The sequence below is a fragment of the Gaeumannomyces tritici genome, assembly GCF_000145635.1.
Source record: "Gaeumannomyces tritici R3-111a-1 unplaced genomic scaffold supercont2.8, whole genome shotgun sequence".
Lineage (NCBI taxonomy): Eukaryota > Fungi > Ascomycota > Sordariomycetes > Magnaporthales > Magnaporthaceae > Gaeumannomyces > Gaeumannomyces tritici.
Genome location: NW_008804552.1, coordinates 118,103 through 139,193, shown reverse-complemented (window position 1 = coordinate 139,193; position 21,091 = coordinate 118,103). Strand labels below are relative to the sequence as shown.

The window sequence follows — 21,091 nt, the reverse complement described above, 5'->3', positions numbered from 1 at the left end:
CAGTGAGGGCGTGTAGGGAGCGCAACGCGCTAGCACGAAACGGGCTGCTAAACGCTGCCTCCCACCCTGCAAACGGTTCGGTGCTGCAGGTCGACCCTCCCAGCCACCGCTGTGTTGCGGATTGACGGCCAGCCAACGATACGACCTGGTGGGCGCGCAGACGCGAGAGGCTTGGCGCGGCGCAACACTGCGTGATCCTTACAAAGGGGAAGAGAGTTCTTTCCGACACACCCTCCCTAAGGCTCACTTCTGGGACAGCCTTTTCAGGACCCAGGATGTTTGCCCGAGCCCGCCCCTGATGCGTCATACACGTGTCCGAAAACACGCTGGCGATGATTTCTTGACATCACGGCTGCCCGAGCAGCGTATGTCGCTGCTTCGTTTTCCGTTTGCAGCATGCGGGGAGGTAGATGCGTGATTGGATGCCAGGTTTTCGGCTGGAAACATGCCGGCTTCGCGAGGCAGGAGCTGCATAGATCGGCGGTACGGTGAGCGGCCAGCAAAGCAAGGCCATGAACGCGCCAGGGCGGGCCCTTCCTGGACGCATTGGCCGAACACTCGTCCACAATTCGTCCACAATATTGTCTCTGCATGGTCACATCGCTTCCAGGTGTAGATTTATAGGACCACCCCCATGAGGCTAGGCGGATTGAGTCTAACTAGACGCCGCAGCCAGCTGCGCGGTCCTCAGGTCGCGGTCCGTTGCTGGTTCACACCACAACAGTCCCTACCACGCAGAAAGAGATACGTTGGCACAAGTACCTCCGAACCGCCGGGTGTGACCAACACCAATGCAGGATACGAATCGCTTCCGTGCAAGTAGTAAGCAAGGAGGGTCACAGTTTGAAATGGTTGCTTGCCGGGCACGCGGAGCGGTACGCTGGCAGCGTCCCATTATCGTCTTGTCATCGCTCAAAGTGCTGTTGCAGGTACACCGGCCAAAGTTCCTCCGTCTCGTCATCGGTAGCGAACGCCCGATTTGTTACGTCACAATGGTTTTCGATGGTAAGTCCTTTGCCAGGCAGTACATGGGGGTACAAGTTTTGACTGGCGAGGCTGTACTTGGTCTCCAAGCTGCACACGCTCTGGTGCAAGCGGAAATACAAGGATGATGCATCGGGGCGAAGAAGGGCTGCAGCCTGCCACCTCTCACTGGCCAGGGAGCGAACACGGGCTGCCAGCTGGTTCGAGTTTGCTGCCCTGCGGTGACCCGGCTTCCGCCGCTACCACCTGGGCTTCGCCATTTGCCGGCTACATTTGCCGGATGAGGTGTCAGTTTCCAAATCCGTTGGCTAGCAGCACAGCTAAGCCGTCGCGGCCGTGATAGAAGCTGCTTTGAGCCTGGCCTTTGCATGCGCCCAACCACCTGCCCGTGCTTCAAAAGCAGGGAAGGGCGGAAAGTTCTAATTTGTGATTTTGACGACAGAACCCGGGCAATTTACACCATGGAGTGAGCTCACTGCCGTCGGGCGTTCCATACTCGGGCAACAGCACCGGGGATGTCATCTTTGCCTGACCCCCGATTTAATTTTCGGGCACAAGCTCTATCACCATTATTCGTTTAGCTATAAAAGGGTTGAAAATTCCCGTTTCTGGTCTTACATTCTTTCTTCGTTGCCCCTCATCAGCTCACCTTCTTACGCATTGCCGCTCACCACTCGCCATGGCTGGCACCAGTCGAAAGCTGCCGGGCCTGATCTACGGGGGCTACGAGGTCGTTAGGGTTTGGCGCTGCAACGTGAGTCTGCCCTAACCCGTTTGACGGAACAGTTGACTAACATACGACCCAGAGATGCCGCAACTTCACGTTCCAGGGAAACCCTTGCAGGATCTGCTCCAACGAAGAGGGCAACGAGATGGACACCGAGAAGATGAAGCCGTATAGTGCCCTAAGGCTTTATAAGGTGTCGTCGGAGGAGTGGGTTATAACGGGGAAGGATCGTACGTTTTGGAATGGTGTCTGTTGGAGGTTCCAGATAGAGGTAGAGGAGATTGCGTGGGAATTTTTAGATTCCAATTTCCCAGAGATCAGCGCTTGTCATAGAGATTTATGTGCTACTCTTGACGAGCAGATGCGGCTCATTAAGGAGGATCGTGCGGAGGGCGGGGAGGGCGGTCTCGAGTTAGTGTTCAGGATATTGGGAGAGCCTCTGGAGGAGAAACAGAAGAGGGATGAGTTACACCGGAAGGAGGTGGATCAGGTTAACGAGATGGTCGAGCGAGATTTGAGGGACGCATGGGAGGGGAACCAGAACCAGAATCAGGGGATCTAGAACTAGAACCAGGGTGTTCTGGATGTTCTGGGTGAGCTACTCAGATCTTTCCTTCGCTTGGTTTGACCGCTACGGCCGGAGGGGATGTATGCTATAACAACGACAACGAATCAAATCTCCCACACGCCCCATCTAGCATGTCTACTTGGAAAAAGTTGGCCATTCCCCTCCAGCTTCTCAACTTCGTGAGAGGGTGTGTGGTTACCTTGGCGGTAGCCACAATGACTGGCCGGTGCAATAAGTTAGGGCTGCAAGGCAGGAAGGGAGTGCGCGGCTTGTCCGGGAAATCCGACATTGAGAGGCCGCAGTCAGCCACCTGGTACCTTTGATACAGTGCTTATGTTATTGCAGTGAATATGCAGCCACTCGGACATATGTCGGTCGATACAATATAAGCCACCCATCTGTTAAACACTGCTTCATTTGTTATGCATAATCCCTGCAGCGCGCTGTATGCGGTAGCTTCCAGTACGGTACACGTACAGTTCCACTGCGGACTCTTTCCGCCTCTCTCACCCAGTACGTACCTCGGAGTCCCGGAACTTGAAAGGAAAGCAGCTACCCGCTCACCTCGTCTTCGCCATCCTGCCCCTGTGTTGCTATCCGCTACCTCTGGTACTTCTCTCGTCTCACGAGGACTAGCATTTCCGCCAAATGATACTACAAAACACTCCAAGAATCAAGATTCCGACCCGTCTAGGCTGAGCATCAAGGCGAATACCCTCCATCATCATCGGGCATGTTTGGCTGGGAGGGCCTCGCAGAGAGCCTGGCTCCCGAGTCTCCAACCTTCTGGTTGTACTTGTTCTGTGTGCTATTGCAAGTTCCCCATCCCCTAGGAGGCCGGTGGTTCGCACCAACGCCAGCATAGGCACCACCCTTTCAAGTAGCTAATCTGACCAACAACTCCTTCCTAGTAGCCTTCATAGATATGTCCGTCTCATTGTGCACTGCATCAGCCACTGGAGTTACAAATCCTACCCTATTCCCAGCAAACCAACATACACGGAACAGGATGTCACGGTTATCATACCCACCATTCACCATAATTTCGAGGAGCTCCGGCCCTCGCTGGAGAGCATCCTCGCGACCAACCCGTACGAGCTGATCATTGTCACGACCACCAGCAAATTCGACGCTTTGATGAAGCTCGCGCGGACCTTGAACTTGACCAGGATCCGCATTTTTTGCATCCCCGTGGCGAACAAGCGCCTGCAGGTTTGCAAAGCGCTGCCTTATGTTACGACCCCGATCACTATCATGGCGGACGACGACGTGACGTGGCCCAAAACGCTTATGCCCTGGATCCTTGCGCCGTTAAAGAACGAGCGGATTGGTGGCGTAAGCACGTGCCAGAGGGTCAGGCGCGACGCGGGCGTGTCGATCCTCTGGCGCGCGAGCAACTGGCTCGGGGCGTGCTATATCGAGCGGCGCAACTTTGAGATTTCGGCGACGCACAACATCGACGGCGGCACGTCGTGCATGTCGGGCCGCACCGGGGCGTACCGGACGGACATCTTCCGGGACCCCGCGTTCCAGCACTCGTTTAAAACGGAGCGGTGGCGCGACTTCATCCTTAACGCCGACGACGACAACTTTGTAACGCGCTGGCTCGTGAGCCACGGATGGAAAACGTGGGTCCAGTACGAGCGCGAGTGCGAGGTTGAGACGGCCTTGGAATACGGCCTTAAGTTTTTGTACCAGTGCTCGCGGTGGGCCAGGAGTAACTGGAGGAGCAATTGGACTAGTCTGGTTGTAGAGCGCCATGTCTGGAGGTGAGTGAGCTCAACCGCCGATGCTAACACCGAATCCATTGAACCAATCCCACTCCACACCCACCTCCACACCCACCACCACCAGACCCCGGCCATCATTTCACCTTTAGCCTCCCCCCAAAATCAGCTCCACCACAGGTGCACCCCTTTACACTCCAGCAAGCACACAGGCGCGCGCCACAAGCACACACCAGCACACGATCACCACCCCTCCTGCTCCTTCCCATTCAGCCAGCCGCGTAGAAGGCCTTGCCTGTCAGCAGCCGTTCTGACCAATCCCACCTTTGCGGGTGCTCAACAGACAACAGCCCTGGTCGACGTACGCGCTTCACATCGCCACCTTCACCTCTCTGGCCTTCGTTTTCGACCCGCTAATCCTGGCCTCGCTATGGTGGGGCACGGCCGATTGGGATAATATGAACCGGTGCTATGCGTTTGGCGCCATGCTCGTCTTTTTCGCCTTCACCAAGGTTGTCAAGCTCATGGGCCTCTTCAAGCGCAACCCCAAGGACCTCATGTTCCTGCCATTATCCATCGTCTTTGGCTACTTCCACGGCTTGATCAAGCTCTACGCCCTATTCACTCTGAACGTGGTAAGATTTCTTGTTTTGGCCCATTTGGGGGCTGCCGTGCCGAGGCAGCAAACAAACCGCTGACTTTCCCCTGTCATTAGACCACGTGGGGCAGCCGCAAAGACGCTGACGCCAACGACAACCTGCGTTTGACGTCTATCCCGGGCGTAACCCCAATAGACGATGTGTCCTCCACTAGCAGCGGTGCTCAACTTGCAGTCCTGCAGCGATGATAAAAGGTTATTTAACGGAGTTTGTTCAAACATAATGGCGCCGCCCGCGAAGGGACTTCAACAGCTAGCATATTCATGCAAGATTGCGTTCAGCAAAGCGGCCAACTTTCTTTGACGGCAAATGAGGCAGGATATGGAATCGACCACGCGCAGACGTCGCTTTCGATGTTGAAATAAAGTGTGGTCTGTGCATTGATGTAGTTTTAGCTGCGTTTGGATAACGAGATTTCGTTGGCTAGACTAGATGGGTCATTTTGAACTGGATAACTGAATGCGCACTGACTGACTGCATGAACCTAACCGAATGTCCCTGGTACATCGGATAGTGTCTGGTGCATGAGGCACCAACACTGGCCCTAAGCCGATTGCTGGATCTGGCTGCACTGTAGCAGGTCGGGTGGGAGGACGCGTTTCGGGGTGGAGAGACTTTGAATTGTATAGAGGCACTCCTACATCTAGCAGGGAGCCAACCACAGCATTATTTTTCGGCACTTCCAGTATTCATCTGTAACTAGGAGTCACTGCCCGACCCCTGCACTCACACCCCTCTTTTCCTTCTGTTTGACCCCCCTGCGCTCAAACTCCTCTTTTCCTCCGTCTGGCCTCACTGCACTCATGAGAATAATTGGCCTTTGGCAATCCCCGCCCCGACGCCGCCGCGGTCCCCTTCACCGCTTGGCGCATTTTCGGCGGCCACCCCAGGAGTGTCTCCTAACGACCACCTGGCCGGGTAAGTATGTATCCTTCAACAAGGTCAGAAGGGGTAGGATGCTCTGCGCATTGCTGCAGATGCAAAGCCAGCACACACCGCGTCCAAGTAGCCACAGCATGTCCAGCTCCGAATGTCCGAATGATGATACAGCTACCCGCGGAATGTTGACATGGGGTGCTTGAGCCACCATGCCCTTGATAAGCCTGTAGATATATCAACCTGAGGGCGGCAGCATGGTGGAGCCTTTCCTCCCATCTAGCTCACTGCTCGAACCCAAGGCTTGCCCAGTACTTCCCTACCCCAATTGCAGGCCCTTTGTTGTCGTTGTCTTCCCTTGCCAGCCTGGTTCGAGCCCATCACCTCGCGCTTTTTGGTCGCCGCAGTTTTTATTATTTGATCGTCCGCTTCGGTAGTGATGGGAAACAAGTCGATACGTGACCTGCCATGGGAGATCATCTCTTATGTTGTCCGGGGGCTGGGTTTGGACGAAGTTATCAGCCTTTCCATGTCATGCCGTCACTTCCAATGGCTTGTCCGCGACGATAACATATGCAAGAGGCTCCTTGAGGTTAGCAACTTACTTTTCCACGCCACTTACCACGTCTCCCGTATTTGCCAGCTCTGGCTCGCAACTGATAAAATTTCGGTGGGCAGTCACAAACGCCGTCAGCACCCGAAAGCCAGTCAGCTCGCAAGACAAAGAAGTACGCGAGGGAGCTGCGCAGACTGGTCAAGCGCAGGGATGCCGTCTCGTCAGCATCGCCCTATCTCGTCGCCGTGGTTGCTGATGCTGCCGAATCGTTCCTCTACTCGGACGGCGTCCTCTGCTACCTGAGCGAAAGCTTTCTGCGGGTCCTTGACCTCCACAACTCGGTACCGTGGGAAACTGTCATCAGCGTCAGCGAGCTGCTGGATAAAAGCCTGCCGTCGATCCCTAAGGAAGGGCAAGACTTCGACTTCAGTCTCGTTCACTACTCTCACGGGTTTTTTACCTGCCGCTATGGCCACAATCAGTCCTTCCCTGGCTGGATTATTATCGTCAACCTGGCCAAAGGTCGCGTATTTAGCCACATACTCGAATCAGCACACAAACTTATCGTTCGAAATAACGATGAGTTTCTCTATTACGGCACGCACACCGACACCTCTGACACCGACCATCGTTGTTGGGAGGTGCGAGGATGCAACCTTCAAGAGGAGACTTGGTTTGAACACAAACTTCGATTGACCGACATTGTCGGTTCTGAAGTCGGCACCAATATTTGCTTTGAAATCATCGATGGCCATTTCTACTGCGTCGCAAACCAGGCCATTTTCGAGCGGGAGGAAATCGCCTGGACTTCCTACTACACCTACCTCAGATTCCCCGTCAACCGGCCCAAACCCAGGAACGCCGAAACTGTCGAGCCTGAGGATATTTGGCGCAGGTTCCATGCCGAAGGGCCTATCGATGAGCGTTGGACCTTTTTGAGGCTTGTGAAAAACGAAACTACGGGTGCTCTAACTATCGTCGAAGGTCGTAAGGAATGGATAAAATCAAGCAGCAAAAACCGTCGGACATACTACTCGAGCGAGCTTCGGTTTTCTGGCGAAGGCGAGCGGGCTTCCTCGACAGACAGCCTTGCCGGGTTCTCTTCAGCGACAGAGTCACACACTCGATCCCCCTACGAAGTCCATCCTGGTGACGATGCCGCATCTCCTTGGACTTTCACTATCAACAACTCGCTTATGCTGTCTTACCACCCATCCTGCCAGACCTACTTAGATTTGGTCAACGACCCTTTACCAACCGGCCGCTATCAGAATCGATTTCGTCTTAGGGCGGGGTCAAGGCGTTTTCGATTGGAATCAGAAATCGAAGAACTCGAAGCTTCATCCGCGGACCTCCCAAACAACCCTCTGTACCCAGAGAAAGAGATCCACAGGCTCTACAAGGCATCCGACATCACGCTCTGGCCACCAGACCACTGGGAGCAAGAGCATGGCGCTGCTGCCCTCCAGGAGCTCTACAACGTCTTCAGCCCACCCGGGCAACGTGTTTCGGCGACGTGGGACGAGAGGTCAGTGTGCTACGCTGCTGGCCAAACTATAGTGTTCGTGTCGTTTGATCCATCGATCCGGCTGCAAGGAATCAAGCCTTGGCGCAGGGGCGTTGGAGAGGGGTGTGAGCAGGAGGGAACCGTGGAAGGCCGCCAGGAGGTGCCTCCGGCGTTGGACCGGCAGCTGGCGTTGCCCGCTGCGCTTGTTGCGGGAACCGAACCGAAGTGGATCCGGCACGAACATCCAAGGTACAGCGTGATCCAAAAGGGGTTCCATTTCATGTCATCGAGGTGGCGAGAACAGGGCGAAGGACAGCGCTTGGAGTGACCTGCCGGTTGATACAGCTCTCCAGTGGGATGCATTATCCGGCAGAGATGTAAACGCTCAAAACGATTGGCCGTTCCTAAAGGGTTGCCCCCGAGCTCTAGCTGCAATAAAAAGAGGTTGGGTGGCTGGAGCAATGTTTACGCCGCTTAATGACTCACTCAGTTCACCTTTCCGGGAAGTGGTTGCATGGATTTCCCGAGGTGCAAAGGTGCATGATTTAAAAAAGTACTGTGCAGCAGCTGGCTGCAATCTGTTAGTAGCGGCAAACAAACATTCGCTTCCAGGGCTGGCTTACACCCCTCCATAAGGCTCCGCGGCATGTGGGGAGGTTAATGCGTAAGTAATTAGACGCCATGTTTTTGGCCGGAAACATGCCGCTTTCGCGAGCGGTACGGTGAGCGGCCAGACGGCAGGTCTTGGTGGTTGCATAATAAAAAGTGCGGTGGGCGCGCGGAAACGCGTAAAAAGCAACGAGGAACGCGACCACGCGCTACGTGTTTTGCTGGAGAAGCGGATTATAACTGCACCGCCTGTTGGCGGAAGTCTTCACATGCTGCCACCCAACTATGCAACGTGTTTGGTGAACTTCCAGCGGAAGGGTGGGAAGGGGTGCGTGCTGCTCGGCCTAGTTGCCGTCGCCCTACCTGGTGAGTGGCCTGGCCACCCCCCTGGCCGCTTGCCCACCCCTGCCCGGCCAGGCGGGCTCATCATAGCAAAACAGGGCCATCCCCCGAGGCCATTCACGGGCTCCACCCCGCAAGCCGTTTCCTTACTGCACCCCTCCTCACTAGCGCCCAGGCAGTACAATCACACTACAATCCGGCGCCCGACAGATCTCCGCCGCGCCACACCTGTCCACACTTAATCCATCGCTCCAACGGCGCTCTCTCTTGACTGCTTACGCTTAGGTTTCCGAAGCCAGCGGCAACTTTATAACCCCCAAAAAACTGGTCCCGCCTGGTGGTGGACATTATACCGTCGCCGTCCTCACCGGACCTCGAGGCGCCTGAAAACGGCCCACGAATAGCTCCCGTGGTAGCAGGAACTTGAAAAACAAGGCATTCACAACTTCTGGTGGCGACCCAGGGAAGGCTGCGCTGATCAGGGCAATGGGCGCATGCAGCAGAAAAGAGTTTGTTAGTGCTGAGCTTTTACCCTTCCAACCATTTCCGGCCAACCATCGCGGCCTGCCTGAGCTACGTGCACAGCGATGTTATGCGACGAAACCCTGTTGATCGCTCGCTCTTATGTTCTAGCACCATAACACGACATGGGAAGACGCGCCCCGGAAGGACCGTTCTCACAGCCCGGCGGACGAGCTGGCTCCTCTGGGGGCTCGCCCCCTGAGCCCAAGGCCGCTGAATTTAGAGGCTCGGTCCAACTTGAATAGGGTAGATGGCACGCCGACGACGACGACGCCGATTCCGCATCCGCAAGAGCAGCCGTTGCCGCCGCAACCCCAGATTAACAAAATAACCGTTGCCTCATTGTTGGCCGACAGCGAGCCGCTCCCGATCGGGACGAATGACCACCCGGCGGCGCAAATGCATGCCATACAGTGGAACCAACAGATGGCCCACCCACAATGCCCGGCCGCCCAGGGGTATCACATAGGACAGGGAATTCCGCCCAGATACTCGGCCACCTACGGCCTGCCACAGACCGGTGCTGCCATGCAGGGGCAGCAGAGGCAGCCGGTGCAGCATCCTGCCCCCGGGGCCATCGCCGGCCAGTCCTCTGCACAGCGGCCGCCGTACCAACCCCCTCGTCCGCAAGCGGCTCCTCCCGGAACTCAGGCCCTGGCCCCAACCCCGACGCATCCGCTGGGATACACGCAGTCCACCGAGCTGCAGGCACCGCACGACGCTCCCCCCACGGGCTTGTACAATTCGCTGTATGCCGCCAAACCGCCCACTTCTCTTCCGACGGGGACAGCAGTGGTGGCCACAGCAGACATGGCCAGGCTTGTGTCTATGACATCCAAGACAGGAGCAGCAGGCAGCTACGTGTCCACGACTCCGTGCAACCTTAGCCTTGGTCCATCTCAAGGTGAGTGAATCAAAAGCCAGGATATTCCCAAGTGTGACCTGAAAGCAGATACTAATGTATTATCGTTTTGTAATCTCAGACGCGTTTCGAGCTTCAACTAGCTTGAATCTCTTACCTCAAAAACGCAAAGAGTATGCGCACAGCCGGCCATCCTCGCCGCCATATGGCTCGAGCACAAGTCTCCAAAACGCCTCTGGGGAACCAAGGGGAGAGCACGGTACCGAGAACCTGCGCGAACTGTTCTACGCAGACGACACCTCTGTGGCGCCGAAACCTAGAAGGACAGCATCTGTGCAACGCTTGTGGGTGTATTATAAACTCCACAAAACGGCCAGGCCTCTCAATCTGAAAACCGATGTTATTACGAAGCGGAACCGCGACCACTCCAAAAATAATTCGAGAACCGCGCCGAGGACAGCTACGAGAAAGAACCCTATACTGGTGATCAAGCCGACTCCGGCGGCCGCGCAAGCAACCACCCCACCTATCGCTGCCCCGCAAACCATGGCGGGGAGCGCGTACAGGCGTCTCAGTTTAAAAACCGATGTCACTTGGAATGCCGCCCGCGCGGATAACAGCTCTCCAGAACCCTCCGCCCCTCGAAACTCGTTTCCTCTCATCATCGACAACGGGACAAAACGGCATGCTGACTTGCGGGGGCGTCTGTTTCCGTTTGAGCTCCTGACTTCCAACCTGGCTGCTACTGGAAGTGAAAAACGGTATAGAGAGGCGCCCCGGGTCCGCAGCGCCGGATGAGCAGCGCTGATAAGAGGGGCGGGCCCATTCCCCAAACCCTTTCCAGGCTCGTGCAGATACGACTTCGGTTTATTTATTTGGACTTGACGCAACCGTACGAATCAGAACTCTAGGGCAGAAGGGGGAGAAAGGCGCCAAGGGCATGTTGTAAAATAAAAGGAGAGATCTACGATGTAATGTGTGTCAATTTATGGCCATGTGGCCACCGCGGGGCGCGCCTCATCCACGCAAACTATGTGACACCCTTTGCTGTGAGCGCTAAACATGGATCGGGTACCTCTGCTTCCACTGGAGCAACATGGTGTCCGGCTTGAGCAAAGCACATCCGACATCACGCTCTGGCCGCCAGGGGACTAGGAGCAAGAGCATGGCGCTGCAGCCTGCCAGGAGCTTTACAGCGTCCTCAACCCGCCAAGCATCAGGGGGGACAGCGGCCGGCAGCAGTTCAGTGGATGTCCCTGCACGCGAAAATTCAGAAAGGGTTCTATTTCGGGAAACAGCAAAGGGAAGCCGCAAGGTAGATCGTACCCAGCCATGGATAAACTCCGTGTTTTGCATATCTCCGTCGGCCCCCAGCAACGGGAATAACCCGTCAGTGTTATTGTCCTGCTGCCTGCCCTGCCCCTCGTTTCTAGGTCGACACCCTCTTCGATCTGCTCCAGTTGCCGTTCCTGCGGATAATATTGGGTGGCTGGGTAGCAAGCCAACGGGGGTGCAAAAAAATACCACCCGATACGTGGTGTGAGCCTATAGCAGTCAAAGCATAGCATCCGCCTGCCCCATGTAACACTGGATGAGCCATCGTCGCCGTAGGTACATGTCGTCGACCTGAATGCGCGTCGTTGGAGTGGGACGGAACGACATGTGCCTCTGCCTACTTCGCATCTCACATTGACGAGTCTGCGGCCCAGCCCCCCTAGGGGAGATGGCTGGGCTTACCTACGGCCGCACAGCTTTAGCAGGTTGCCAACAAAGGTGGGCCACTTATACGCGTATGGCAGTGGCCAGTTCTGATTGGAAATGAGTGATTTACGCCCAGGACTCGGCAAGCACATCCAGAAGTACCTATGTGAAAGGGGTGGGGGAGGCGACTAACAGCTAATCCCGTCGGAAAAGTTGGATGATGTGTTGGCTGCCCCCTTTCACGTTTGACCACAGTGTATGTAGAGAAGTAACCCCTGAAACCTCGCACTGTACCCCTTACCCGCTTCAGTAGCTTCCGCTTCGACTTTCCATCGCCAGTCGTTCCTGTTGTCGCGCTTATGACAGCGATTGCCAAGGGTACATGCTTCTTTAAATCCCGCCCTGGTAATCGCGTCGCGTATGCACGTCGGGGGCTGGGTGTCGGTGGACTCGCCAGAAACCGATAAGGCGTGTGCGATGGGCAGCCTCCTTTTAGGCCATCTCGTTTTTCGTTGCTGCTCCCTCCAAAGGTGCAATTGACGAGAGCACTCCTGCTGATAAACACCTTCTGTTCTGTGCGGCCTTTTCACGTCAACAGCGGCTACGATGGGCGAATTTCTACCGTCGCCACGCTACACTGGAGGGGGCTTGTACGGTACAATAGTCTACACCTCACCTTGCGATGTAAGTTTTCGCGAATTTGTATAATAAATTACTAGTATACTGATTTGTTCGGCAGGTGAGACGCCGGGACTCGACGTCGTCGCGCAAAAAGCCCACACCGCAGCCGAGACGCTGGTGCTCGACGCCACTGCACGAAAAGCCTGTACCGCAAGAGCCTGTACCGCAGCCGAGACGCCCGCACTCGACGTCAAGGCCTCGAGAGAGTCAACCCCGCCGGGACTCAACGCCCGAGCCCAAGCAGCCCGAACACCGGGCTGCGGCCGAAAAGGATGCCAGGAAGCACTGGACTCCCGAAGGATATTCGTTGACCCACTGGGACCCCACGGAGCAGCCCATCCTGCTGCTCGGGAGCGTCTTCGACGCCAACTCCCTGGGCAAGTGGATCTATGACTGGACCGTTTGCAAACACGGAAAGGGTCACCCCATTGCACAAATAGCCGGCGAACTTTGGCTTCTCCTCATCGAGTTTTCAGGTAAAATTAAGGGCGCCGACGAGATTATCCCGTCCATCCGCCAGAAGAAGGTCCGTAAAATGGTTAAGGACTTCATCAACTCAGGCGACCGCCTAACCGACTTGTCGACAGACTCGACCTCTTTGACACGCGCGAAAAGCCCAGCATGGATGCCTTCATTCGCGAGACCTTTGTCCAACAGCTCCTTGAGCTCTTCCATCATCCTCTTGTAATCATCTTCAACATCGGGCCAGATGTCGCGGATAAACGTCCTTCTCAGGTGGGGCACACCGAGTCCATCCCGTTTTCGGTCCCCATGTCGCGCGCCGCTCTCCACACGATCCAGCCGGCCCATCTGCCCCTGATCTCGTTCCCGAGCTTCACCACCGTCGAGTGGGTGGTCATCGACATGGGCTCGATCCACTCCAGCTCCGAGTAGTTCTCGCTCGCGGTCCTGACGTTGATGCTGTCGCCCCTCACGACGATGCTGGATGTCACGGGCTCGATCGTCCACATGGTCGTTACGGCGTTCGGGGTGCTCCACCTGGTCAGAGGCATGAACCTGCGCTCGAGGCCCTTGACGGTCGGGCCGAACCCCATGGCCCTCCTGAAGGCGCCAACCAGCGTCACGGTGAAGTAAACTGGACGCACCTCTGCCTGAACAATGCGGACAGCACCTCGCCGGCGCTCAGAAGCGGCAGTCAGGGCACCTAGCTGGAGCTGACCATGATTGCGTCGCCCCCGGCTACCATAGCGTCTCTCCCTCGTCTCTCAATATTTTGGCTTCGTAGACATCTACGTATCAACTCCTAGCACGGTCAGCGCTATTTGTCGTTTTGGGGCTGCGCTGCTGGCGCTGTAGCATATTTACACGCAGTTCTTAGAGGCCAAGTTCACAGGTACCGGCGGAAGTATGAACAGGCATCCCTTCCTCCGAGAATCCGCTTATATAACAGGAGCAGGATATTTGTTCAAGTATCATCCAATCTACACATAGCCCAGTTCCCTCAGAACCTCGATCTCGAGATTCGCTTGGTCATCCTTGGTGAATGGCCCGGGAACTTTAGTCCCAGCTTTGAGAACCCAGCCTTGACGAAGTTCTGAAGATCTTTCAACGTTTTGCCTCTCCACCCACTTAGCCTGAACCCGGATGCCGACGTTTCGCGTCATACTTCTCTTCTTGGACTCGTCGATAATCCTGAGCGCCTTTATCAGCTTTGTGTGGCACTCTGCTCGCGGCAACATATATGACGTCCGCTCCTTGAATAACGAATACCAGCTGAAGGACAGGTTCGAAGAACCGAGGACGGTATCCTTGACTCCATACTCGTAGGCAAACGGATAGAACCCAGCCATTTCCCAGTCGATGATAGCAGCCAGCTCGTAACGCGGGCTTTTGTCCTCGGTCGGCGATGTTTCCCTGACGAGGATGTTGCGGGGCTCGAGGTCGTTGTGGCAAAAGACGGCATGATACCGGAGATCATCAAGGTCCGCGTGAGTAAATCCAACCCGGCCTATCTCTTCAAATGCTGACACGAGCATGATGCCTTCATCGGTCTCCGAAAGCGTGCAATTAGGTGGCCTTGGATTACTCGCTTGAAGGATTCGGCCTAAGAACTGCTTGACGTCCGGAAAATATCCAAGGTGTGGTCCACCGATCGAATCGTCGTTGTCTAAACGGCAGGGGGTACTCATTCGGCATCTAACGTCCTCGCTATTTCGGTCCAGTTTCTGAAGATTCTCCACTGCATGAACAACCGAATCCACTAGCTCCAGCTGGTGGGTTGGGCTGATTCTGTCCCAGATGTCCTCGAGCGTAATTGTTCCCGTACAATACGCCGACACGGAGTACTCGACCTGTCTCCCATCCGCGGTTGTTGTGGTGCCGACATCAAGTACTAGCGGAACGAGATCGGGTAGTTGAGCGTACCCTAGTCGCTGGAGAGATGCGACGACGGCCAAGCGACTTCCCGATGTTTCTAGGCGGACGAGGAGATCTTTAGGATAGCTGGAAAAAGGCGCGACGTCGAGATGGATGCTAAACGTGCAAGTGTCGAATGTGTTTGAGAAAATGTTGCAGTTTGTCAGCGTGACGCCAGGAGCGCCCGAGAAGATGGAAGAGAGTATCTTCTCATCGGGGACGAGATCTCGTTGCTCAACTGAAGGCATCTCGCGGGCGAAGCATGACTGTCCTAGGAGGAACGGAAGCAGGCAAAAGAGAAAACTGGTGGGGTGGGGCATTGCTAAAACCTGCACAGACCAGTTATTGACGGCTTCAGGCAAATATTCACGAGACGGTGCATTCGCGCGCACGCGCTATTCGAGCGAGGGAAACAAGACTAAGCCAAGTTTAACTAAATGAGCGACAAGATTCCGCCTATCCGCGACCAAATCGTTTGTTGTTTCCATTGCGACAGTGGAGATCGCTGTCCAAGTACACAAATGAGTGACCCCGCGCCCGCCCGTTCCGCCACCCAAAAGCAAACCACCAAGCGGGCGCGGCTAGTGCTTAACCAACCCAACCATGCTGCGGTACCTCGCTCACTTGTTGCACTGGCAAGTGTTGCTGGAGCCGGTGAAGTTCTTTCCGCATTTGCTACACTTGTTCTCGTTGACAAGCGGGTTGTTACTCGAGCAAGCCACTGGCGTTGAGTTAGATAAAATTCTCGGGCTATTAGTACGGATAACTTACTGCTTGTCCTCTTGTTGACACTAAATCAAATTGAACTTGGATTTTCAGAAACGTGTTCGTGTAAACAGTCGAAAGGGTGTGTATAACAGATTCCTAACTGAGGATAATGTGAGGGTCAGGGTCAGCAATGTGGATCGAGAGAATAGGATCATTTTATACCTATTGCCTCAGCCGGGAAAGAGGAGAATGCGCCAGACAAGCTTGAAACTACCGCATCGGTTTTCAGCACTTTTGCTCCAACAAAATTGACAATAATATCGGTGGTGAGTCACTCTTGTTCGTGGTTGGTTTAAGCTGCCAGTCGTATGGTGTTGCCCGGCGACTTCACCTCCAGTGCGAAGGTACATACGTGGCTGACTGAACGGCTAGGTCGTCTTGATTGTCGGCCCGCTCCTCGCCGGCGTTAACGAGTGCGCTATACGTGGCGGTGTAGGTGTACGTCGCAGGATGGGTGAGTTCTGTTCGCCCGCACGTTGACGATGTACGCGTGGTAGTCCTCCCGATTGGGCAAGCTCGGCGAGGCTGCCAGGAAGTCGGTTGGGCGAGCAGGCCCTTTTGTTTGTTCGCCTAGCTTCCCGGACACATCACGGCCGCAGCCGAATGAGTCAAACGCCCGTGGCTGCCATGCGGCTCTGGCTACGGCCAATCAAGACCTGGCGACCCTACCAATGGATACGGCTTTGTTCCTCAAGCCACCCTTGCCGGGCGGGCGTTTGGGCACCTACATTTGCCGGATGGCCTCCAGGCGTGTAAGTCACCCACCTACGCTTGCGTCCTCGCCTAATCCTGCTGCTGGTCGGCAGGTGTCGCCGTTACAACGCACGCCAAGATCATAGCCCCCTCTGCTTCCCGGAGCCTCGCTCGCGAATAGTTGAGCTTAGAGGCAACAAAGCTGGCGTGACCGCAACATTACATCCCTTCTGGGAATCTGTCAGCCAATCGTAAGTGGCTCACTTGCAGGTAAAGAGGCTGGGAATTCGCGCCGTCGCTCTTGAAGGCCTACTCTCCTCCACTAATCGCTTCGAAAAAGATGTCTCGCTACCGCGTCTGTGTACCCAACCTCCCTGTGGCTACCATTGGCATGCCGGCGGCCCTACGGATTGGATAACGAGATGACTCTTACTGATTAGCCCCTCCCTCGGGTGTCCTCGATTGGCGTCCTTCGCTTATTGCAACTGGCGGCTCGACGTCTTTGGACGTCGAGCTGGATGATCCTCCGGGGGTACCAGCGCCAGCTTGCTGCTGTTGCTGGATGCTTAGCATTGCGTTGAACGCAGGGACCTGGTGAGAAGCGGAAACAGGGGCTGCTGAATTCCTTGCAAGCCACTGTTCCGCGTTCACTGGCTGATTGAGGTGATGAAGATTGGTCTGTTGTTGCTCATATTGAGAGGTCCTCGGCGTCTGGGGTTGTCCCGATGTAGGAAAGGCAGCAAGCGGAATCTGCTGTCCGTGGTGGGGCAAGGTAGCCGCCGTCGATGGAGGTAACCAAGGTGTTTGATTGTGCGATTTAACTGGCAGCTTTATTATCTCGCCGAGAGAAAGAGCAAGATGAAACTAAGAGCCAGACGCTCAGTCGCGTCAGCATGCGCTCTCGGCGGAGGTTAAGGCACACCTTAAGCGAGCACACAGGCTGCACATATGGCGGAGGAATGGAAGGCGGTATGGAAAGCAGGGATCTTTACTGCGACACATGAAGATCATAGGACGGCACTCTAAGTTGCTCAACCGATTGTGGACTAGGTTCCCCATAAGTTCGGGAGCCGCTCATCAATCTTTCGAAGAGGTATCGGGGCCAACCAGCCGAGGTCATGGCCAACGCGCGGTTCATGAAAGCCAAGCCAAGGCAATGTGTTCTAGCGTTCGCGACTTCCGCCGCACCCAGTCATCTCCAAGCGCTCAAGCTGCACCCCGAGGTTGCCTTTACCCCAGCGACGACAGGGACGCCCGGATCGGCGTTAAGGACGACGGCAGCAACACTGCCGTCGTAAGGGCAAACCGCACGCTGCTGTGGCGGTATCTCGAGACGCACATTCCGGTGCAATACTGCAAGATGGCCGTCGGAGTCACCCAGGAGGGAGAAACGGTCACCGTGTCCTTCGCGGACGGCACTTCGGCCAAGGGCGACATTGTCGTCGGTGCAGACGGCATCCACAGCGCAAGTGAATCTCAAAAAGTCAACCATCATTTATTAACGCGGTGAAACGCCAGTGACCGACTACCTTCCTCCACTGCGCAAAGCCCTCCTTCCAGGCGTGGAGCCCAAGACCCTCCCTTTGGCCTCCATCATCGTCGAGGTCACCCTCTCTGGCGCCGCCATGGTCCGGCAGCTCCAGCTTGGCCGCTCCGGCTACGTCCTCCGGCCGCCCCGGCCCGGCGCCGACGGCCAGGCCGCCTTCATGGGCACCAACATCATCCACGAGGATGGCAGCAGCGGCGACTTCCACTGGATGATTGTTTGGCCGGACGAGGAAGCCGCCGTCGACGGCGGCGGGCACGCCTGGCACGCGACGGCGGGGCGCGAGGAGCTGCTGGCGCGCGGGGTCGCGGAGGCCAAGACGGTGGACCCGCTGCGTCGGGCATCGTGCAGTCGCCGCTCGTGTTCCGGTCGCTGTACATCCAGGAGCTGCCGACGGGGAGGGTGACGTTGCTGGACGACGTAGCACATTGCATGGTTCCTTGTTCGTTCCCCTCCCCCAACCCCCGTGCAAACATTCCTGCTAATCGATCACCGGGTATAACTCTCTAGTCCGTGGCGAAGGAGGAGTCAATGCACTCATTGATGCCGTCCGGGTCGGGAAGGCGATCGGCAAGATAGCCAATGAGGGCGCAGATGTCAAGCAGGCACTCGGGGACTGCGTTAAGGAGATGCTCCAGAGAGGAAACAGAGCCGTCACCCGTTCCGAGGAGGTGACGACCGGTCCCCAGAATATCGGGACCGAAGGCTGGACCTATATCAACCGGAAAGCCACCAAGCTCACCCCGCAGGTCATATCCATCTGAAGCTAATAGCAGCATTTTTGGCGCGCGATCGCAAGTGGAAAGGCCTTGGGAGTGGGAGGAGCGTAACGTTGTCGACTGGGAATGACCCGGAGAAGAGGAATGGGCGGTGTTGGCATGACGCTCTGTGGAGCTGCGTCCTTACTGTTCTCGATGGTGGCGGATAACTCTTGGGTTCCTTATGTGCGAGGATAGCATCATGGGCGTATTCGACGGTACGGTCGAAGTTCGAACCCCCGGGCTAGCGCCGTCCGGGGAATATGCCCCGGCACGCCGACATTGCAAGCATCGTTGGGCCCCACTCGTCCAAGCATGGGCGCACCCGATCCAGCATCAGCCATCTCCTCGGTACGACTAGGCCTCAGTAGACGCCGGCGTCGGCGGGATCGCATTCCCATCGGCATCCCGCCTGTTACCCATGTCGGACACCGGTCTTCTGAGCTCTCTCGTAAGGTCGGCTAAACGGAAAAGATAGCTATCCGACCGGCAGCGCGCTTTCGGGACCGACTCCAGCCACTCGGAAACGAACGGGTGGGGTTCGCGATGGAGATATCCGACAAAGTCTCGGAGGAACGAGGTGGATTTTCCAGGAGCCTGGGGCTCCGGGTGCTGTAGAGTCGCCTGTATATATTGCTCCATTAGCCATAAACTCTCCACGCGAGAAGATTGCTAGCCATACCTTGTGCGCCGCGTGCTTTGCGTTCTCGTCCTTAGCTCCACGCTGTTGCGTGTCCGCCTCTGTCCATCGTGTTCGCTTCAGCGGCCGCGGATCAGTTCCGACTATCGCGCCGAATCGTCTCTTCCGGGCTTGCCCGAGCGTGTGTCCTGGTCAAGATATCCGCTCTGTCGCGGGCTCCGCAGAGGCTCTGCGCCTAATGCGTGGTGGGTTTCTGTGTCGGGAAACGTGCACCGCTGCAATCTTACTCGCGAGAGAGTCCGGCATCCCGCACAAACGGCGAGTCGGCGTCTTGAAGGCTGGCGTTAGTTGAAAGGCAGACGATTTTGCGGAAAAGAGCCGTTTGGGTCGATGGGGTTCGACCTCCGCCGTGGACTTGAGGCATACCAAGGCGGCGCGGCGGCGAAGAATGTTGGCTATCATCGCCTTTGCTGCAAACATAAGGGCGGGGTCGTTGCATGGTCGAACAAGACCCACATTTCGAACCTCAAACATGAGAGACGGGCGCGGCTAAAGCATACCAGCCCCGCCTTCATTCGTTTGCGGCCAATGAATGGGCGCTTAGCGAAGCGTGCCGTGCAACAAATAATTGGTTGTTAGTAGTCCTGCTTTTGAATCGCAACAGCCACTGTACGGCCATTTAGGTGTGAACGAGGTACACAGCCTGTCCACAGTCCCTCTCACTCCACAAGCCACACGCGATAGGGGCCGGCACGAAACAGTTCAGACGGCAAGTTGAATGAACAATTGCTAACGACCTCGTTTTTCCTTCCGTTACATTCATAACGGTGTGGCTTTAATACGGTTGGGACAATGTCACGACCTTATTTTAGTGAACCAGTAGCCTCAGCCACAGCGGGGGAGGCGCTCTAACGTCCACATTAACAGCTGGAATTCCACCCGCTAATGTGGGTACTCCCCTGGCCAGGCAGCAGGAAGTAGGACACTGACACTGGGGAAAAAAAAATCCTTCAGGCCGACTTGCGACCAGCGGCACGAAATGCCACAATCCCGAAGTACCGAGCCGGAATGATGGAAATAAACGTATGCTGAAAATCTTTCGGACATCCTCGACGACGACAAGAAGCGGCTTCACCTCTGCCGCCACCCAGGCCATCGCCGTTACTTTTCCCGCCCTCCGCTTAGCGCCACCTCTGCTGCCCTGGCACGGCGTAGCCGGCAACGTTAACGTTTGGACCGTAGAATACGATATGCTTTTGAGCCATTCCGGCACCAGCCCGCAAAGACAAACAACGCACTTCCCCTGTCGTGCCCAGCCATTAGCAGCCAGACCTAAACCTACGATCTTAAGTGGGGCGCCTTGGCGGCTCGTCGGTTCCTCTACGCTTTCTGGGCGCTCGGCCGGCAGGGGTTTTCGGCCTCCTCTTACGCCTTCTACTGCCGTCGGAAATCTCAACTTCGCCACCAAGACTCTGGGGAGTTGTCTAGGGGATGGCGCGTCGAATTCCTGGAAGTATGTAGCAGTAATATAATAACAAGCAACAGGGGATGTGGCGAGTGGCTAGAGCGTGTCTAGGTAGGCTCCTAGGAAGCTGTCAAAAGGGTTTAGGGGACTGCCTAAAGCCACCTGCCGGTAGTTCGTAGGTTTCCTATTGCCGTTTCCCGCTCTCAACCCTAAACCGTCACTGCTACCAGCCCTCTTCTTCCCTATTTATTGTGCCCTCGGTGTGCCCTTGTATGTTGGGAACTCATGTGTATTGTCCGCCAGTTGTCGCTCCTGCCGCCCACCGTCTTCTCCATCCAGTGCATGCTTCTCTCATATTTAACACTGAAGAAGCCCCACATCCCTTTTTGTTTCACGTCGTTCCCTCTGTCGACGGTTTTGGAACCAGACCTACGGCGGGGTGAAATGTTGCCATGGTGGTTAGCAAAACGCCACTGGTGATCACGTACCAAGGCGTTCACGCTTTGAGATGGGAGGCGTGGGGG

The 21,091-nt window shown here is 56.0% G+C and overlaps 10 protein-coding genes across 10 annotated transcripts in view; 7 read left to right on the top strand and 3 right to left on the bottom strand.

Annotated features, from left to right (window-relative positions):
• Positions 1 to 396: 396 nt before the first annotated feature.
• On the top strand, positions 397 to 1,516 carry GGTG_12166 (hypothetical protein; the record flags this gene model as incomplete). Its single annotated transcript, XM_009230059.1, has 3 exons — positions 397 to 488; positions 798 to 1,005; positions 1,427 to 1,516. 3 exons carry the CDS (start codon positions 397 to 399, stop codon positions 1,514 to 1,516), a joined length of 390 nt encoding a protein of 129 aa, XP_009228323.1.
• Positions 1,517 to 1,663: 147 nt separating this feature from the next.
• GGTG_12165 (hypothetical protein) lies at positions 1,664 to 4,704 on the top strand (the record flags this gene model as incomplete). The annotated part of the gene is made up of 6 exons (XM_009230058.1): positions 1,664 to 1,738; positions 1,791 to 1,941; positions 2,447 to 2,466; positions 2,719 to 2,792; positions 3,191 to 4,048; positions 4,350 to 4,704. The coding sequence occupies 6 exons, from the start codon at positions 1,664 to 1,666 to the stop codon at positions 4,702 to 4,704; spliced, it is 1,533 nt and encodes a 510-aa protein (XP_009228322.1).
• A 1,276-nt stretch (positions 4,705 to 5,980) lies between these two features.
• Positions 5,981 to 7,932, top strand: GGTG_12164 (hypothetical protein; the record flags this gene model as incomplete). Its single annotated transcript, XM_009230057.1, has 2 exons — positions 5,981 to 6,133; positions 6,220 to 7,932. 2 exons carry the CDS (start codon positions 5,981 to 5,983, stop codon positions 7,930 to 7,932), a joined length of 1,866 nt encoding a protein of 621 aa, XP_009228321.1.
• Positions 7,933 to 9,503: 1,571 nt separating this feature from the next.
• On the top strand, positions 9,504 to 10,737 carry GGTG_12163 (hypothetical protein; the record flags this gene model as incomplete). The annotated part of the gene is made up of 2 exons (XM_009230056.1): positions 9,504 to 9,981; positions 10,061 to 10,737. The coding sequence occupies 2 exons, from the start codon at positions 9,504 to 9,506 to the stop codon at positions 10,735 to 10,737; spliced, it is 1,155 nt and encodes a 384-aa protein (XP_009228320.1).
• A 1,509-nt stretch (positions 10,738 to 12,246) lies between these two features.
• On the top strand, positions 12,247 to 13,215 carry GGTG_12162 (hypothetical protein; the record flags this gene model as incomplete). The annotated part of the gene is made up of 3 exons (XM_009230055.1): positions 12,247 to 12,324; positions 12,380 to 12,847; positions 12,937 to 13,215. The coding sequence occupies 3 exons, from the start codon at positions 12,247 to 12,249 to the stop codon at positions 13,213 to 13,215; spliced, it is 825 nt and encodes a 274-aa protein (XP_009228319.1).
• A 320-nt stretch (positions 13,216 to 13,535) lies between these two features.
• On the bottom strand, positions 13,536 to 15,017 carry GGTG_12161 (hypothetical protein; the record flags this gene model as incomplete). Its single annotated transcript, XM_009230054.1, has 1 exon — positions 13,536 to 15,017. The coding sequence occupies one exon, from the start codon at positions 15,015 to 15,017 to the stop codon at positions 13,764 to 13,766; it is 1,254 nt and encodes a 417-aa protein (XP_009228318.1). The 3' UTR covers positions 13,536 to 13,763.
• Positions 15,018 to 15,218: 201 nt separating this feature from the next.
• GGTG_12160 (hypothetical protein) lies at positions 15,219 to 16,576 on the top strand (the record flags this gene model as incomplete). Its single annotated transcript, XM_009230053.1, has 4 exons — positions 15,219 to 15,401; positions 15,838 to 15,897; positions 15,963 to 16,217; positions 16,499 to 16,576. 4 exons carry the CDS (start codon positions 15,219 to 15,221, stop codon positions 16,574 to 16,576), a joined length of 576 nt encoding a protein of 191 aa, XP_009228317.1.
• Positions 16,577 to 17,158: 582 nt separating this feature from the next.
• On the top strand, positions 17,159 to 18,468 carry GGTG_12159 (hypothetical protein; the record flags this gene model as incomplete). Its single annotated transcript, XM_009230052.1, has 3 exons — positions 17,159 to 17,627; positions 17,677 to 18,078; positions 18,215 to 18,468. The coding sequence occupies 3 exons, from the start codon at positions 17,159 to 17,161 to the stop codon at positions 18,466 to 18,468; spliced, it is 1,125 nt and encodes a 374-aa protein (XP_009228316.1).
• Positions 18,469 to 18,819: 351 nt separating this feature from the next.
• GGTG_12158 (hypothetical protein) lies at positions 18,820 to 19,582 on the bottom strand (the record flags this gene model as incomplete). The annotated part of the gene is made up of 3 exons (XM_009230051.1): positions 18,820 to 19,086; positions 19,145 to 19,290; positions 19,390 to 19,582. The coding sequence occupies 3 exons, from the start codon at positions 19,580 to 19,582 to the stop codon at positions 18,820 to 18,822; spliced, it is 606 nt and encodes a 201-aa protein (XP_009228315.1).
• A 965-nt stretch (positions 19,583 to 20,547) lies between these two features.
• GGTG_12157 (CAMK protein kinase) overlaps positions 20,548 to 21,091 on the bottom strand; it is a 4,538-nt gene continuing 3,994 nt past the window's right edge. Inside the window, exon 3 of the mRNA XM_009230050.1 lies at positions 20,548 to 20,996. Within this exon, the coding sequence (XP_009228314.1) occupies positions 20,925 to 20,996 (72 nt within the window). The 3' untranslated portion in view covers positions 20,548 to 20,924. The remainder of the gene's footprint in view (positions 20,997 to 21,091) is intronic.